The sequence below is a fragment of the Schistocerca nitens genome, chromosome 10 (genome assembly GCF_023898315.1).
Source record: "Schistocerca nitens isolate TAMUIC-IGC-003100 chromosome 10, iqSchNite1.1, whole genome shotgun sequence".
In the NCBI taxonomy this organism is placed as follows: domain Eukaryota; kingdom Metazoa; phylum Arthropoda; class Insecta; order Orthoptera; family Acrididae; genus Schistocerca; species Schistocerca nitens.
In genome coordinates, this window is record NC_064623.1 from 222,746,418 (window position 1) to 222,765,045 (window position 18,628).

Here is an 18,628-nt window from a genome sequence, read left to right on the forward strand (position 1 = left end):
CTCTGCCAAGCACTTAAATGTGAATTGCAGAGTAGTCATGTAGATGTAGATGTACCACCACCTCTGATGCACTTCCTACCACTAATGTTACGCAATAGCACGGTTTGATGTTTGCATCCCCTATTGGACAGGGTGTTTCTGTAAGAGAATACAAAAACGTAACTGAACATAGAGAATGCTCCACTGAACAATTTTAGATAGGTTAAGGCGATATGGAAGTAAAGTTGTCTACCGCTTTGACTAGCATTACTGATTCCAAGCTTATTTGTAACTAACATGTGTACAAGTTTACACATACTGTGGAGTTTCTTTGCATGGTTCTTTATTTCCCGGAAGGAAACTAAGAGGACAAGCCTGATCACTAAGAAGTATTTCCCGGTCCCTTGATTGGAAGGGGAGGTCCTTCTCTTTGGCCTACGAGTTGATTATTTCCTATTTCTAAAATCACTTGTGTATGAGACATCAGTGAATACGGAGATGGAATTAGTTGTCAGAACTGTAGCTGCCTGTGATGTGATTCGAAACACACCAAGGATATATCTCAATGTTCGTCAGAATCTTGTTCGCCGATATTATGCTTGCATTGAGGCTGATGGCCGTCAGTTTCAGCACGTTTTAAGAGATGCAGTGCAGATGGTTCGTTCATTGTGTCAGTGATGGTATTTGCAGTTGACTGTAACTAATGTAAGTAAAAAAGTACACAGCGCTAATATTGTATTCCTATTATCTCCTTTAGTTGGCTTCTCTGACCCAAGGTTCCGTACCTCAAATTGATCAGTGGAGCATCCACTATATCCTGTTAAGTTTTTGCTCGCTCTTGCGGAAACACACTATATAGCAAATCACAGGCATCTACTCAACTATCGTCTATTGATGGGAAACCAACGTATTTAACTAAAGACCTAATCCTGGATGTGTTATGAAACTCTCTACAAGAAACACATCTGGTTCAGAGCTTTCCTCCACTTCTTCTGTGCCAAAAAGCCAGCACTTTCTTCGCCGTTGCCATCTTTCAAGACATACCTTCTTGCGTTTGTTTTCTGTAGTTTGAAAATGGTAAATATCTCTGTTGGCCAGTTCAATATATGTCATTTCTTTTACTCTGAAATGCACACCAAATTGTCTACATTAAATGTCTGACACTACGGATCTGCCATTTTATTAGGATTGTGTACAGTATTTACGATGTCATTATTATGATGTCTAGCCATTTGTACGATATTCAGAGATTAAACTGCTTGAAAATTTTGTTTTTTATCATCCTATTCAAACATTCCAAGGTATCAGACTTCAAGTGGGAGGACGCAGTGTATTAGTGTATTCTAAACCGCTATATTACCACTTTCAAATGCCAATAGTAAATTTCACTTCCATGGCCAGTTTGAAGGTTTTCAGGCAACCGCCTTAGTTGGTCAAAAAATGTGCAACGTGCATCCTCCTTTATGTTTTCACAGGTAATACCCAGGAAAAATTGGAATATATATGAATAACCATTAAGATGTACTTGAATCCTCTTTCACTCTTAAATACTGCCACAAGTCATCCAGCCCATGTACGGTAACATGCCTACGTTTTGTGTGCTGGTTTGTGTAGTTCTCGAACTACTCTCTACATAGCTGTTCAATGATTTGTCTTTCCCTAAATTATGAAATGACTGATATGGTTTCATTCATAACAGCTTTATTCTCAGCGGTGGCTAATGCTGTGAGCAGTCACACCTGCCCTATTATTTCAATGGGAGCGTCATGATATATGTACTCCAGAGACTGATGTTGTTCTCTTTGTGCTGAATGTCAGTACCTTTACCACATAACACATGTTTCATAATGTTTGGGTGTTTCCTACTGTTATGACTTTTTGTTCGTCTATTTGTTTGTCATATGTAGTATTTCACTACAAATTTTTAGATATTTGGGTACATGGTTGCCAGGTTTTGAGGGTTTTAAGAATATTAGATACATTAGAGCAAGCGTTCTTTCAAATTCCTTACCCTCAACACGTAGAGCATGCTTGGCTAAACTTATAGGCTGTGGACCATATGTATATGGTTCTTCCCTACTAACCAAATATGTAGACTGCCCCCAAGACAGGTAAAGCAATCAGCAATAATATATTATATTTCTTCTTCTTCTTTACCCTCATCTGACTTAGGAAGTGTGTGTGAAAGTAATTATAGATACAGCTAGATTAAACTTTTCTCTAAGAGACTGAACTCATTCTGAGAGTCCCACCTTAGAAATCGTAGTTTCTGTCGAACCCCTTTCTGTGCATCAATGACTTTACCTTTCGTCAACATGCTGTTGCATACTCAATTGATTTCGATGTAATACGCAACTTGCATGGTGTCTGTAGACTCATTTTCCCCATATTTCTAAAATTCGTTCATTGTCATCAATCTTTATATTTAATATAACGATTAACTTCAGTAGAGTTCTAACATTTACTTGTCCCCTTAATATCTTCACGTTAGTTTTTTTCATATCTTGTAATGTTTATTCAGTTAACATGGTCCTTCCAGTTCGCACATTAATTAACTTCAACATGTTCTTGTTGTGAGCTAATTAACCATCACAGACTTAATGTCGACCATTTTAGTCGATCTTCTGCTGATGCTTTTTTTCCACTTTCCTCGCTATGATACGATACATTGATTAAATCTGTGCATCTACACATGGACAAATGTTCTGTGTATTCATACCCCTCCTCTCAGGCTGAACATGTGACATATGTGTGAATATAATCACAATGTACTGCATACTGATATACTCAACTCCTTCATTCTATATGTAGGAAAACTACTGAAAGTTTCGGTTTTATTGTCTGTCATTCATTTACCTGTTTCCTTTGTTATGTTTGTAAATTAATTGTACATCACAGAATTTCCTACATGTACTTGATAAATGTGTTTTGAATTCACATTGTCTTGTTTGAACGCAACAATAAGGTTTACATTATCCCTTACCAACTGCTTAGGAACCATAGAATATAAAAGATGTCAGCTCCCATACTTAAGTATTTGAACCAGGTTTTCCACTGCAACATCATCAAATATGAACACTGTGTTTGCCTTCACTCTTTCTGGCTGTAGGATATTGCCTTTTGCTGAATGTTGTGTATGTTACACCATCTATACAAGGCAAATCTACTGTAATAGCTGGCGTTTAGGCTACAATAGCGTTATCGAAAATATGTACACATGTTCGAAGTAGATGATATCTGGATGTGTTAGCAATGAATGATAACATTCATCTTGCCACAGTTAGGTGGATCTACAGTTATCGCTCATGTATTATCAGGGAGTAGTGTTCCATTCATCCTCTTCTTCCAGTCTTCGGTGGCACTGCAGGACGAGTCAGTTACTGTGAGGTCCTGAGTAGCTGTGAAGCAAGACTTTAACCCTAAGTATAGCATTACATACAGTAAGTGTCACTGTCGGTCACTAAACGCTCAGTCTTCAATGTCTCTCCTCTGCTGACAGACCTAAGTGTGCTGATGTAAGCTAAATAACCCATATAGTCCCCTCAGTCCTAACTTACATTTTGTGAATGCAGGATTTTTACTGGTTATCAATGCAGTGTTCTGTGGCAAAATAACACTAAAACAGGAAATTTAAGAAACAAAATGTAATTCACCAAATTTTTAGGACATGTCCAAAATGTTTAGTATTGTTGTTCGAAGGTAACTGAAGTCTTTGAAAAATCAATGTCCAGTGCCAAAAAACTGGGAAAACAGTTCCCCTGGAATTTTTAATACAGGTCATTGCCGAATGTAGACCCAGTGATACATCGAAAAATATACCACTAGGGTGTTGCCATAAAACAAATAATAATTATTCGATAGATTTGAGTGTATTAACATGTTAAAACACTCTCTAAACACGCTGTAGACATAAATTAGTAAAAAGAAACGTACTTATATATTTATTTTATTACTTGAAAGCGTGTTGGCTCACAGATAAACAGTTTTCTTCAATCACATATTGTCACTTGCTGAAACATTCAGAGAGAAAAACAACTGATTTATATAAAGCACATGGTCTATGCTACAATCGAGGACAGCGAGTTTCAGTCTACTCCATGAGATGAAAAACGGAAAAATGAATGTAGCATGTATGCTACGTTAGCATTCAGTTGGACAGTGGTCTGAGAACGTATTTTAAGGCCATTATTAAGTGTTCTGGTCTGACATTTTTCATTGTAATTAAAATACACATGGAATGCGATCTAGTGACGAAACTGTGCCACAGTAAATACCACCTTCTCAGGTGACACTGATTTGAGCAGTTCTTGTGATCCAGTTGAGGAAGTATGTTACCCTGGAGTAGCCACCAGGTAGAGGTACTTCACACTTCTCATAGTAGAAGCTGGCGATGCCGATCTGCTTGTAGCCATCTTTGGACTTGAGGACAAGGGGTCCGCCATGGTCGCCCTATAATGTAGGCAATTATTAGCTTACAAATATCTAGTAGACTTCTGCTGCTAATATTAAAAATTTATGAACGATATTACACCTTGAACTATATAAAGGATGCACCAGGGGAATGGAGGCCTCTCCAAAATCTGTTTGCTTACAAGTAAGCTGATGAACGGCACAAACATGCCCGTACTAGGAACAGACTGGATAATTACGTGACAGGCTTATAACTGGTCCCCAACAAACAACTTACCTTCTCAGGAAAAGCTGTATTGCTGGAATCCAAGTATTCTGATAGGAAAAGTGAACTAGAAGTGTTATGAATGACATACAGCTTCGAATTAGTGATCACCTTCCCTACAAGTATAGCTCAAAACAGTAGCACTCTAATAGATAATGTATTTGTACAGCAACAGGATATAAAACTAACACATACTTTACCTGTTATAAATGGATTTTCGGACCATGATCCACAACTAATTAACTTACAAAACATAGTAGGGTGTACAGTTCAGAAAAAATTAGGTAAAAGTGTAAGATTGGTCAACATGCTACCTATTGAACACTTCAGAGAAAGCTTCAGAGAAAGATTAATTGGGGAGATGAACATATTGAGCCAAATGCTAATGATAAATACAACGTACTTCTTGATAAATTTATATCCCTTTTTGGACACTGTTGCCCCCAAAAATTACTAAATGTAATACCAAACAGGTTTCAAAGAAAACTTTGATTACTGCCGGTATTAAAGTGCCTTCAGGAAGAAAAAGAAAATTGCATGAGAGCAAGAGTTAGTAAAGACCCAGAAGTAATTTTACACTATAAAAATTACTGTAACATACTGCGAAAAGAAATTGTGTATCCTAGAGATGAAATCAGCAACTGGGGCAAAAAAATCAAATCAGTGTGGATTGTTGTTAGAAGAGAGACAGGAAAAGCAACCACAGGGGTAGGTAGTATTACTATTAAAGAGAATGAGACCATCTTACCGAACAGTACACAAGTAGCTAATGTATTTAACAACCATTTCTTAAGTGCAGGTATGAAAATGGGTGAGAATAGTTCAAAAGAAAAAGCCAAGAGGTACATGGAAGATTCAGTTTTGGGAAATTCTTGTCAGATCAATTTTCATCTAACAATCTCTTTAGAAATAAGGAAAATCATTAAATCTTTGAATAGTAAATGTTCTGTTGAAGTAGATGACATCTCTAACGAGATATTAAAACAATGTGGAGCAGTTGCAGCTGATGTTCTGAGTCATATCTGTAATGCATCACTAACTCGAAGTATTTTTCCCACTGGTTAAAACATGCCACTGTCAAGCATTTTTACAAAATGCAGACACCATAGATGTCAATAATTACCGACCAGTATCCTTACTTTCAGCATTTTCAAAAATCGTCGAAAAAGTAATGTACTCAAGAGTGGTTAGCCATCTCAACAGTAAGGGGACACTTAGTAAATCACAGTCTGGATTTCAAAAATTCTGTTCTACCGAAAAAGCAATATACAGGTTCACTGCGAACATAATAGACCCTTTAAATACTGAAATGTCACCAGTAGAAATTTTCCGTGACTTATACAAAATATTTGACTATTGGAACAATGACATTATGTTACAGAAATTACAAATCTATGGAATAGACGGAACAGCATATGAATGGTCCAATCCACATCTACAGAAAAGGAAGCAAAAGGTTTCTTTATATGGTTTAAGTAATTTAAGGAAGTTTCCTACTTCATCGAACTGGGGTGAAAGGACATTAGGTGTTCCACAGGGCTTGATTATGTGTCTTTTTCTTTTCTTGATATATGCGAATGACCTCCCGTCTTATCTGAACAAGAAGCTAAACTGACACTGTTTGCTGATGATACAGGCATCATAATTAATCCAGTGAAAGAAACTCCATTAGAAAATGATAGAAATAATGTCTTTAGAATGTTATTGATTGGTTTCCTGCGAATGAGCTTGCTCTGAACTTTGAAAAAAAAAAAAAACCACAGTACTTCAATAAATATAACACATGAACAGAAGTCAGTAGCCAGGTTAGGACATACTAAGGTTTTGGGTGTGCATATAGCTGAGAATCTTAATAGGAAAATTTATATTTTGGATCTCCTAAAGTGACTAGATTTGGCAACTTTTGCAATCAGAATAATTGCTGATTTTGAGGATACCAGCAAGCTAACATACTTTGCATACTTTCACTTCCTGATGTCATACGAAATTATATTTTGTGGCAACTCAACACTTTTGCAATCAGAATAATTGCTGATTTTGAGGATACCAGCAAGCTAACATACTTTGCATACTTTCACTTCCTGATGTCATACGAAATTATATTTTGAGGTAACTCAACACTTAGGCAAAAAGTATTCACTTCTGTAAAGAAAGTGGTTAGAATAATGTATAGGGGTCATGGTCGCACATCTTGTAGGCATCTGTTTAAAAGGTTAGGAATTCTTACGACAGACTCACATTACATTTACTCAGTAATGAAATCTGTCCTCAAAAACATGGACCAGTTTAAAAACAACAGTGACATTCGTGATTATAATACCAGGAGAAAGGAAGAGTTACGCTATCCTCTACTTAACCTATCTTTGACACAGAAAGGGGTAAGATTTGCTCCTGTAAGACTTTTCGATAAATTACCAGATGAAATAAAATACCTGACAGACAGCAGTAATAGCTTCAAAAATAATTTGAGACCATATCTCCTTGAGAACTCCTTCTGTACCATAGATGAATACTTCAATAGTAGTAAATAAACTATTATTTTCGATTATTCCCTTTTAAGAGAGAGACTGAACTTGAGTAGTCATGATTTCTTCTCCTTTCTTTGTTCTTCCCAAATTCTCTTCATACGTTCAGTGTGTTCTCTCGTACATTCTTCCGACCATCTTTTTCCCGATCTGTTCTCCGTGTGTTCTTGTTGAAGTGTGTGTTTCTTCATGATGTTTCTAAACTGTTCTCTATTGTTTATGTTGCCCCTTGTGATTCACGGCTCTTTTATGTCTTCTTTGGTTTCGGTCATCCACTCTTTCTTGTTTTTGCTCTTGTTTACTATCTCAAAGATTTGCCTTCTAAGCCCAGTTTTATTCATCCTGCTGATATGTCCATAAAATTCCATCCTTCTCTTTCTAATGGTGTCTGTTATTGTTTCTATGTCTTTGTAAATCTCTCTAGTTGGCCTCTTCATCCAACTTCCTTCCCAAAACACTGGTCCATATATTTTCCTCATAATTTTTCTTTTTCTTCTTTTCAATCTCTGTGATCTTCGAACGACCATGAACCACTGTAGTTTCTGCAGCGTATAGTGCTTCTGGTAGGATTACTGTGTTGTAATACCCTAGTTACAGATTTATTATTATAGTGACTCCAAATGAGCTTATATGCTTTTTGTAATCCGGAGATTCTATCTTTATTGGCTATTGAGTTCAGCCCCGATAGTTGGATGATCTCTCCCAGATATCTGAAGTGGGCAACTTGTGCCACTTTCCGGTTTTGGGTAGTAATGGGGAGATTATCTACAGCTTTGTTTTGCACGTACTGTGTTTTCTCGTAGGAGATTTGTAGCCCAGCTTTCTGTGACATTTCGTGTAGTTTTTCCAATGCAAGTTTGGCTTCCTGTCTATTGTTCGTTAGAACGGCAAGATCGTCCGCGAAAGCCAGACACTTCACCCTCATTCTCTTCTCTTTTTTAATCCCAAGCTGAATTCGTTTTATTTTATTTTCCCACGTCCTCACAATGTTTTCCAGAACCATGTTAAATAGAAGGGGAGACCATCCATCTACTTTGTGAACACCAGTACAGATATGAAATGCTTCTGTTTCTCCCATGAATTTAACTTTGGAGGTTGAATCTGTTAATAAAGTGTGAAATAATGTTTGTCTATCTATTGAATCGTAAGTCTTTTTAAAATCGACAAACGTTACCCCAGTATTTCTACATCTTCTCATTTGCAAAATTGTTTTTAAGTTCCATATCTGTTAGATGCAAGATCGACCTTTGCGAAACCCTGCCTGATACTCCTCTATTAATTGGTCCATCTGTTTAACAGGACCTTTGAAAAAGTTTGTATATTATAGAGAGCAGTAAAATTCCTCTGTAATTATTTGGACCCGTTTTTGCACCTTTTTTGTGGAGAGTATGAATTAATCCACATTTCTACTTTGCAGGTATTCTTTCAGTTTCCCAGATGTTTGATATAACTCTGTGGGTTGCTTGTGTGAGATTATTGTTATTTAATTTCCATACTTCTGCTATAATTCGGTCTTCCCCTGGAGACTTGTTGTTCTTCAAAGAATTTATTATTTCCTTTACCTCTTTAAGTGATGGTGGATTTGAATCGGGGTTGGACGTGGGTTTTTAGAAAGCTGGTTGTTCTGTCGGAGGCCCGAAGTTGAGAAGTGAGTGTAGCTAAAATCTGACAGTTATTTTTAGGGTTGGTTTCCAGTGATCCATCAGGCTGTCGAAAGCACAGATTAGGTAGCTAATACCCAACTAGGTTTTCTTTTAAATTTTTGTAAACATTTTTTGGTGTTTTTCTTGATAAATTCTTGTTCAACTTCTTTAAGTCGGCTTATATCATATCTGCGTCTTTCTCTTCGTATTGCCTTGGATGAACTCTTCTGTATTCTCAAAAATTCCTGTCATTTTTCTGTACTTTTGTTGCTACCGAAAGTTTTCCAAGCTTGTATTCTTTCTTCTATTGCTTGATCACATGCGCTGTTCCATCATCTGTGTTTTCTCTTTCTTGGGAGTTTGCCAAATTTCATAGTGTTTTTCAGTACTTCTGCAAGTTCCTTCCAGTTCGTTACGTTTCATTGCCCAATTTCCTGGAGAATTTCCCTCTTGCTAAGCTTAAGGTAGTCTGGATCTATTCTAACTGTTTCGTTCAGTGATGGTTTCTTACTGTTAGGTTGAAATCTAATCTTTATTTGCTGCAGTTGGTGGACTGACTCAAAAAGTCTATTTCTTGTTTGTACATTTAGTATTTCTTTGGTATTCTTAGTAGATACGGCAACATGGTCTATCTGAAGTTCACCCAAAGTTGAATTTGGTGGCTTCCATTTTGTAAGTTTGTTTACAGGTTTAAGGCATTGTGTGGACATGTTTTTAAGATCAAAATTTTCCCAGAAGTTAATCGGTCTCTCTCCGTTTTTATTTGTTCTCTTGTGACCTGTACGAATTCCCGTTGTTTCCCTGAATTTTTCCTCGCTGCTGAGTTGTCCATTGAAATCTCCTAACATAATTCTTATGTGATGAGTAGGGATTTTATTTGAGATTTCCTCCAATAGTTTCCAGAAGTCATCTATCACCTGTGGATCTTTTCTATTGTAATCATTTGTGGTGGCATGTGAATTTATCAATGTGTGTGCCTTGTTTCCAGATTTTACTGAGATTGTGGAGATTCTTTCTGATGTTGAATGGAAGTTTATTATTGAATCTATAGCTGATTTGTGCACATCAAAATCTGTGCAAAATTGTTTGGATTCCTTGTTCAGCTGGATACAGGTTGTCCTTTGTAGATTCTGAAGTTTCTTGAATAAAAATGATTTTCGTCAGTAAATCGTGTTTCTTGAATCACAAGGATTTTTATGTGGAATTTTTGCACTGTATTTTTGAGTTGTTTGCGTTTACCTACTTTGGAGAGTGTGTTTGTGTTGAGAGTTCCAATGAAGTTTTGTTGTTTTGGTCTTGCTCCGACTCTTCGGCACATGACATTCCTGGTCCCCCCAGAATCCGATGACAAGGAAAATTCAGTCTAGAGACTGTTGCCTGGGGTTGTGCATTTCTTTCCTTTTGTTCCATCATGCTTGCCCCCACGTTCGCAAGCAGTCCAACATCTGATGACTATTACACCCGAATGTCTCACAAATCTGCATACTGCAGGACTCTACCAACCGGCCAATAGGGGACCCATAATGAGGCTGCTATCAGACTGGCAGGTACTGGAGACTACCCGCTGAATTGCAGCGGGCAGTGGCCTCTTCCGCCTCTTCCGCCAGTTCCGCCGTACCCATGACCTTCATCTCAGCCTCCACTGCCATTGAGGTCTTCACCATGTCCCTGGCAAGGGGGCTTGGGACTGGCTTTGGCGCAGTTAAATCTATAGGAATAGTATATGCACTTTTTGCCATTTAAGGGAATGGCGTAGGTAATACTGTATGTGTACCGACACGTTCCATGACCTTGAAGAGATGCTCCTCAATTTGGTCCTACAGAACCAGACGTGTAAATAATAAAAATTTTAAGCTTTAAAAAAACCTTGATTCAAGTGTGCTTTTTTTATGCACTTGACACGTTCCACATCATTGATCAATGGAACACGTAAATAACTAACATGTAGATATCAATGGGATCCACACTGGATGGGACTCAATATGAGTCGTTCTTTGGCACCGAGGTGCACAACAGGATGATGTGGCACCAGGATGTTTGGCAAGAAAGATTAAGCGAAGCTGCTACGTCAGCATGTTGCAGAAGTCTCTTCAATGACCTCGGCATTATTAAACTTAAGTAGCCGTATGTATACCTAAGATTTTTAGCAGGAACGTATGTATAATAAACGACGGAAATGACAACAGTGACGGACCTATTACGCTGCCATTGATTTCCTCCCGACAACATAAGTATCTTATACGTTTGTCGTTATCTGATCTGAAGTCCTACATCCAGTCTCGGATTTGGGCCGATCCTCAGTAAGCTCGCACTATATTCTTCATTCGAAAATGCCGAAACTGCTTCGAATGCCTTAGGGAATCCCGGAAACAAGTGCAGTGCTGCGCTAAAAGTATCTCAACAAAAATGGACGCAATTATATAGTCAATATGAATTACATTCTATCGATGATTAATGTCCTGCAAAAGTGTACAATGGAAAAGAACCAGATTTGTCCACCAGAGTAAAATTGCACTGGTACGAAAGTTATGAGAGTAGTCACAACTTCGGGTCTTTAAAAGTATAAACTTACCGCCACTATTATAAAAGCAAATTTATATTTCTGCTAGTAAATAAATATGTTTTAAAATTAAAATCTTATCATTCTCAGGCCATTTTGTTTGTTTCAGATTGAAAGTGTCTGTTCACGTTTATCTTTGTCGGAAATTTTGTGGGATTTCTGTACTTTAGCTTATTCCTGTTATTTTTTTCCACGTAGGGGTTTGTTTTTCTTCCATCCATTGACGCAGCATGCGAAGGCTTCTTGTACGTGCCTGTGAGAACTGATATCCGCCACAATTAATTTTTACTACAGATGTGATGAGCTGAAGAATATTTGTAGCTTCGAAAAAGACAGTTCTTCGCATTTTCTTCCAAGTTTCTCGCAATATGTCCGGCGCCTTCCTCGGAGTGTCCGCCAGTTAATATTTTCCCACATATCTGTTAAACTCTCCAGTCAGTCAAACAAGCCTGTGATCATTCGCACTGCCCTTCATGACATGCCCTTGGTGCTTCGTGTTGTTCAGACCCTCCATCGAAGAATCTATTGTTTTCTCTGGGTGCTTCCTACCATCAAATTCTCAATGCGGTCAAATGCAGTTGTCAGCCATAGTTGCTGCACACGCTTCTGTCCTCAGTAGAAAGAAACAATTTCTTCGTTTTAATCTAGTTTACTGAACATATAAATCTATCTGCTTGTTTTTGTTGCTCTTTTTACATTGGTAATGGTTGGTGCTACAACTGTCACATGGTCATTGACACCAGTTTCACTGTGGACATCCTCAGACAGATCAGGTGTATTTGTCCGCATTAGATCCACTATACAGTATTTCCATTATCACCAGAATTCGGAACTATATGTTTTTGGTAGTTGTCAGGGAAAGCATTTAGTAATGTGTCGCAGGATGTCTTGTCACACCTACCACTAAAAAAACTGTAATTATTCCAACTGGTTGTTGGATGATGAAAGTCTCATCCAACGACTGCATTACGATTGAGGAACTTACATACTAGTGATCTAATGGTTCCCTCTCAAGTTTTCGCTAACATTACGAAGTGAGCTTCGTTATCGATACAAGAAGCCAATTGTATGTTTATGCCCAAGCCTGTTGTTGAGTCTTGCCCAAACAATCTTGAATACAGCTGCAAATTTCTTCCTCAATGGATTTGAGTTTCTTGTCTACTACACAGAACAATTTCTATGACCAAATTAATCGTTTTATTACCCTTATATTTAATAAAATTGTTGTCATTAATTATAAAAATTTGTGGAAAGTATTTAATATTGCAAAGCTCTTTAGTTCGAAAAATCTAATCGTGAATGCAGTGTAGCGACTGGTAACTTGTTCAGTTTTGGTAGAACAAACTTTCATTATGTAATTAAATTGTGAGAGACAGAGTAGGCAGACAGAGGTAGCATAGACCTCAGGGGAAGTTGGCAAGGCGTGGAGGGCATGCGGGGTGCCGACAGCTAGGAGTCAGGTGCTAGTGCGTGACTGGAGCAGATGTGTGTGGGGGGCTCCCAGTGCACCAAAGTTCTTGCGACCAAAGTTTTGGAGAGGATCAGTATTCAAACTGAACAGACCCACAGTGGGTGGAACGATGTTGCCATTAGAATATGCTTAAGCAAGCCTGTATTTTCAATGGTAATGGCGTCAGATGTAGGAGATACAAAAGATAAAAAAATTGCATTCTATAATGTCATATGCGAACATATATTGGGGTAACTCGTCAAACCAAGAAAAAGTTTTTAGAGTTCAAAAGTGTGTAAATTATACTCATTTGTAGTGTAAATTCGGGAACATCATGCAGAAAGCTGTTCAACGAACTTGATATTCTAATCATTGCTTCTCGGTAAATTTACTTCTTAAAGAATTTGTTGCAAATAATATGTCTCTATTTCAATCAATAGCTCAATATGTAGTATCAATACTAGGAACGAGAACAATCTACATAAGGACCTAATATCACTCACCTTGGTTCAAAATTGATCCAGTATTCATGAACATGCGTTTTCAATAAATTGCCACCACCATTAAAAACTTGGATTCAGCTGCAAGCTCAGTTTAAGCAGAGTTTGAAAGACGTTTTCTTTAGGCAACTCCTTCTACCCAACAGATGCATATCTTAACAGGGACTGTCAGACTAGCTTAAGTAAAATTGTTAAATTTCTGTTATGATAGCACTTGGTCACAACTGTCAAGATTAGGTATTTTGTGTACGATAAATTTATTAAAATTTCTTAACTTTGTTACCTTCTGACAGTGTACTAATTCTGTAAATATTAGCAGTCCCAGTTTTCTGTAGTTATTCATATATTTCGACAAAATGATATCATCGTGTGGGTATTGATGGCCAGGCGCCCCATCCTGGGAAGTTCGGACATTGGGTGGCAACTGTTATTTCAGGTGACGCTACATTGGGCGAGTTGCGTGTCAGTGATGATCAAATGATAATGAGGACAACACAGAAGTCAGTCCACGAGCGGAGAAAATCTCCAACTCAGCCAGGAATCGAACCCAGGCCCGCTGCATGGTAAGCAAACATGTTGCCACTCAGCTAAGCAGGTGGGCACGTGTTTTGACAATCTCCTGACAAATGATCAGAGGAGTGAGTTTTATACTCAAATTTTCTATGCTTTTTATGTTATAATTTCTGACATGTTCCACACCCACGAGAATTATCTCATTTTTGGGTCTATAGAACGAAAACTGAATCTAATCTACTCTAAACTAATCGGCATTACTGCCAATGACGCTAATCGCTATGCAACGTTGCATGCAGCACTGTTCATGGCATGTATCCCTCTCCTGGAGAAACAGCGCCGTGCTGTTTCTGAAGTTCTCATTGGAGCCGACTATACAACCCTGGATCTACATCTTGTCAGTGAACATCGGCAAAGCAAAGCTGGGGCTCCTGACTTTCCAGTCATGTCACATCTTCTTCGTGTTGACGAAGACTGAAGGTAGTGCGTCCAGCCATCCTGATTCAGGTTTTCCGTGCTTTCCCTAAATCACTCCAGGCAAATGCCGGGATGGTTCCTTTGAAAGGGCACGGCCGACTTCCTTCCCCGTCCTTCCCTAATCTGATGAGACCGATGACCTCGCTGTTTGGTCTCTTCCTCCAAACAACCCAACCAACCCAGCTGAAGGTAGTCCCTCAGACAAATCTTCACAGTCGTCAATGGGGTCTTCAGTTTCCTTGAATGAGAAGCTTCCAGAGTTGATCTGCTCCTCAGTAGGTCGCTATATGAAGTTCATGGATGACATCTCTGCGGATTGGTCTTCTTGATGAGTGGATCATGATCCTCGACTTTGTATGTGACATCTGAGAACCGACAAAGGATACGATACAACCCAATCAAGATCTGCTTCAGTACCTTTTCCTAGATTCCAAATTCCCACACTGCTGCAAATGTCCACATCAAGTCTCCCAGGCTCTATCACACAGGATGGGGTTAGGAATTATAGTGCTCTCGATCTTTTCCCTGTCTAAGGTCTGTATGTGAGCCCCGCTATCTTGCTTCTTTCGTCCTGATGATGTGTTTCATGCAGTTATACTGAGCATTGTCGATATGAAACAGGCACTGTGTACCCGTTTTCACTCCCGCCTCACGACTGCGGAACAGAATGAATGTCGTGAAGACCGTTTTAACGAACGTTACAAGGGTCAATTTATATAGTGCTCTTTAATTGATGTCAGTTTACAAGGTCAGCCAAGGTGTCATTAAAGTGTTCCGTGAGGCCATTTGTCTGTGCCTGGATAGCAGTCGTCATCCTGTAGCTGATGTCGCAACATGAAATTACTTCACATTCTAACCTCAACAAGAAAACATTTCTGTGACCAGAGATCATCACTCTTGGAGCTTTGTACGTCAAAATGATGCATACTACAAGGACAATTGAAACTCCCGAAGCTTTCACAAGTGGAACTACTTTGGTGACAGCATAAAATGTGAGGTACTCAGCCAAAACCTTTGCCCTTTGATTAGTGTATGTCAGCTTAGGGTACCTTCCGTAGATGTCGAATCCATTTCGCTGCAACGGTGCTGCTGCTGGCAGAATTGGCGCCATATGTCCTGGAAGCAGTTTTGGCGTGTGCTTGCGTTGCTGGCATTCCTTACAGTGGCTCACATAATGTCTAGCAGAGCGATAGAGATCTGTCCAGAGATAACTGAGACTAAGGCAGTCTAGTGTCATTAAGAATTCTAGACGATGAGATTTTGGAGGTCACGGAAAAACAGGAGAAAGCCTCACCATACATGAATTGTGATGATCATCAACCATTTCTGCCCCATCAGATTGAAGACTTCTAATGCAATGTTCCATTTATTAACTGTAAACCTTCTCTGGTCGGTACCTCCTCCTTCAGTATGGCTATGGTCTTCTGCAAAACTGAGTCTTCGGTATGTTGAGGAGCCATGTGATTTAATGCATGACGGTCCACACTCTTAAGTTCTGTCAAAGGATTCCCTGAAAGGCAGTCAGCATATTAGTGGTTGAGTTCGTTTTTATGTACCACTGTGACCATGCGCTCCTGAAGCTTCACTGCCCATCTCACCACTCAACCTGACAGATCTTCCGTGCTAACCAGCCAAAATATAGAAAAGTGGTCGACCTCAGTGGTGAATGGTTAGCCAAATAAATATGCCCAGAATATTTTAATGATTCTCACTTGCAGGTAGTTCATCTGGAATGTGGAGAGTATTGTGGAAGCACCTTCCTGAATACTAGAACTGAACAAGCGGAAGGTTCCGTCTCAGCATTCTCATTATACAATGCTTGTACTGGAGAAGACGTTGGAGACAACTTAAGGGCAAGGAAACATGCTTCTGGCATGTCGTTAGAGGAAGATTTTAAATCACCCTAAAATATCCCGCGCAAATTAGGTGCCTTGGTACACAAAACAGAAGTTCTTTATGAGTCGCGAGTCGTATGAGCACATTTTGAGAGAATTTTCCCATCATGAATATGCCGACAGCTAATATCTTCACTGGATCAGGGAGGACTCCATCGGTATGAACTAAGTGCCCAAAGTGTCTTGTTTCCTGTGTGGCCAAGATGCGCCTTTTCGGAATCAGAAATCAGTCTGAAGAGATTTCATAACCGTTGTCAGGTGACTTAGATTTTATTCAGATGTCTTCCAAAATCAACACAGTCATCCAGATAGCAATAACGCTTCGTTCATTAATTGTAATTAATTAGGTTACCCGTCGTACGTCGAAGGTCCGGTCACGTTCCTCAACCTCAGTTTGCTAGTAGCCTGTTTGCAAGTCATTACTAGAGATACACTTTGCCACTTTTAAGCACTCAAGGATGCCATCAGTATGCCGCAATGTGTAGACATGTTTTTCAAAATTTTGTTGAGTCGATGCAGGAACGCCATATTCTGCACTTCTTCACAATTGGCCCAGGAGAGGACCAAGGACTCTCTGAAGTTTGAATGACCATGCAGCATCTTCAACCCGAATTATCCGTCTTTCAGCTGGCGGCTTCCTAGACCCATAGAAGCCCAAGATAATTGGTGGACAATGTCGAGTGTTGATACGGTGCTTTACTGTTGACCAGTTAGTCTGCTTTTTCTTCACCTCATATACGAAAGCATCCAATTACTGTCGCAGAACGGCGAATACTCACCGCCCTTGATCCGCAGTCGGCCATATGCAGTCAGCATTTCGCTAATAGCTTCCTCCATTGCAGTTTCTGTAGTGGTAGCGGAGTAAAATTAGTCGTTGCTGGCACTGAGCTGCCGGTGTTGGAATGGTTGGGCTGTTCCTATGCACATACGTTCAGGGATGAGTTGTGGCTGCCCAACGTAATTAGTGATCAAAAGATCTTGTCAGCCTGTAATGCTTATGGTCGTCGCTAATATAGAGATTTCGTTTATGAGCCTGTGTAGATTCTTTCAGTCGAAAAAAACCTTCATAGTTAAACCATCATCTAGACTGTCGAATTATACTCGTACGTTGATGGTGAGTAGATAGCAATGTTTCAACGGTAAACAGCCATCCAGAGCAGTATCCGTTAGGTGTTGTTAGTGGAACAGCTACGTCAGACTGCGGCTGCTGTTCCAGTGTAATTGTGACATCTTCGAGAAGTCCCTTACGAGGGTAACGTTATGACTGCATTCTGCTAAAATAACGAATTTGGAGGACTGTGTTGTCATTAACAGTTACTCTTGCAGTATACAGTTCTGTTGGCTATACTATTTCCCATTTGTGGCTGTGAGCAACAATCGCCTTCGTATCGCAAAACATAGTCTTTTTGAACTGAGGTGCGGAATACATTCGACATTACAGAGATAGGTGCCCCTGAATGGACTAACAACTGGACAGTTTGACATTGACGATGATACCGATGACATTTCCTGACATCCTGGTACCTGTCATCCATGCCATTTGACCTTCAAGTATAATGGCGGCCAACTAAAATATTGTTGAGAAATTAAAAAATTAGTCCCGTTGCGCTAGTGTGTTTCCTGTGGAAGTCGGGCAGTTTGTCTGAGTATAAACTGGCGGGAAATGCACAATGCCGCATTGTCATGCTGGTTGACTAGGAATACTGGGACAGGCTCTAGGATGTCACAATCCAGTACGGACCCATTGGGTTGTTTGTAACAGCGTAGAATTCTGGTACAGTCGCACAGGTCCAGAATACTGACACTGGCTCTATGACGTCCATCTCAGACCTATAGTGCTACTTATAACAGTGTGGAATTCTGGTTAGACTTGAGATGCTGGGACAGGCTCTATGACGTCAGAGACAAAGTACGTTTGTGCAGGTCCAGGCCTGTTTTAAACCTACGTGACATGTTTTTCCCCTCAAGCTACTATTTACTCATAGGTCACTATACATGCTTCTCCTAACACTTAGTTTGGATCTCTCCACTTGCGTGGTAACTGACTGGCGCTGGGCTGTAGCATCAACCTGGTGGAGGGTGACACCCACAGCGGGCAGCTACCCTTCCTGCCACAGACATGTTGTGTGATTCACCTGCTCGATAATGTAATTCCTGCTATACACTATTGTGATACATCATGTTATGTGGTACAGGGCATACATCAGATTGGTATATATAGGATTAGCCATCTACCACAGGAGGAGTTGTCGTCTTGGATTTTGATGTATTTGTAAGAGTTCTTAAACGAAGAATATGTATTTTGCTTTGTCTAACAAGAAGAAGCAGAGGGTGCAGTTTGCAGAAGAAGGACAAAGTGAGAGAATTTAAATACTAATTGCTTCGGATTTTGCTTGTCGTGTTGCACGACA

The 18,628-nt window shown here is 39.4% G+C and overlaps 1 protein-coding gene across 1 annotated transcript in view; it reads right to left on the reverse strand.

Moving 5' to 3' along the window:
* Positions 1 to 4,260: 4,260 nt before the first annotated feature.
* LOC126210024 (brachyurin-like) overlaps positions 4,261 to 18,628 on the reverse strand; it is a 149,355-nt gene continuing 134,987 nt past the window's right edge. The window contains exon 7 of the mRNA XM_049939128.1: positions 4,261 to 4,428. Within this exon, the coding sequence (XP_049795085.1) occupies positions 4,261 to 4,428 (168 nt within the window). The remainder of the gene's footprint in view (positions 4,429 to 18,628) is intronic.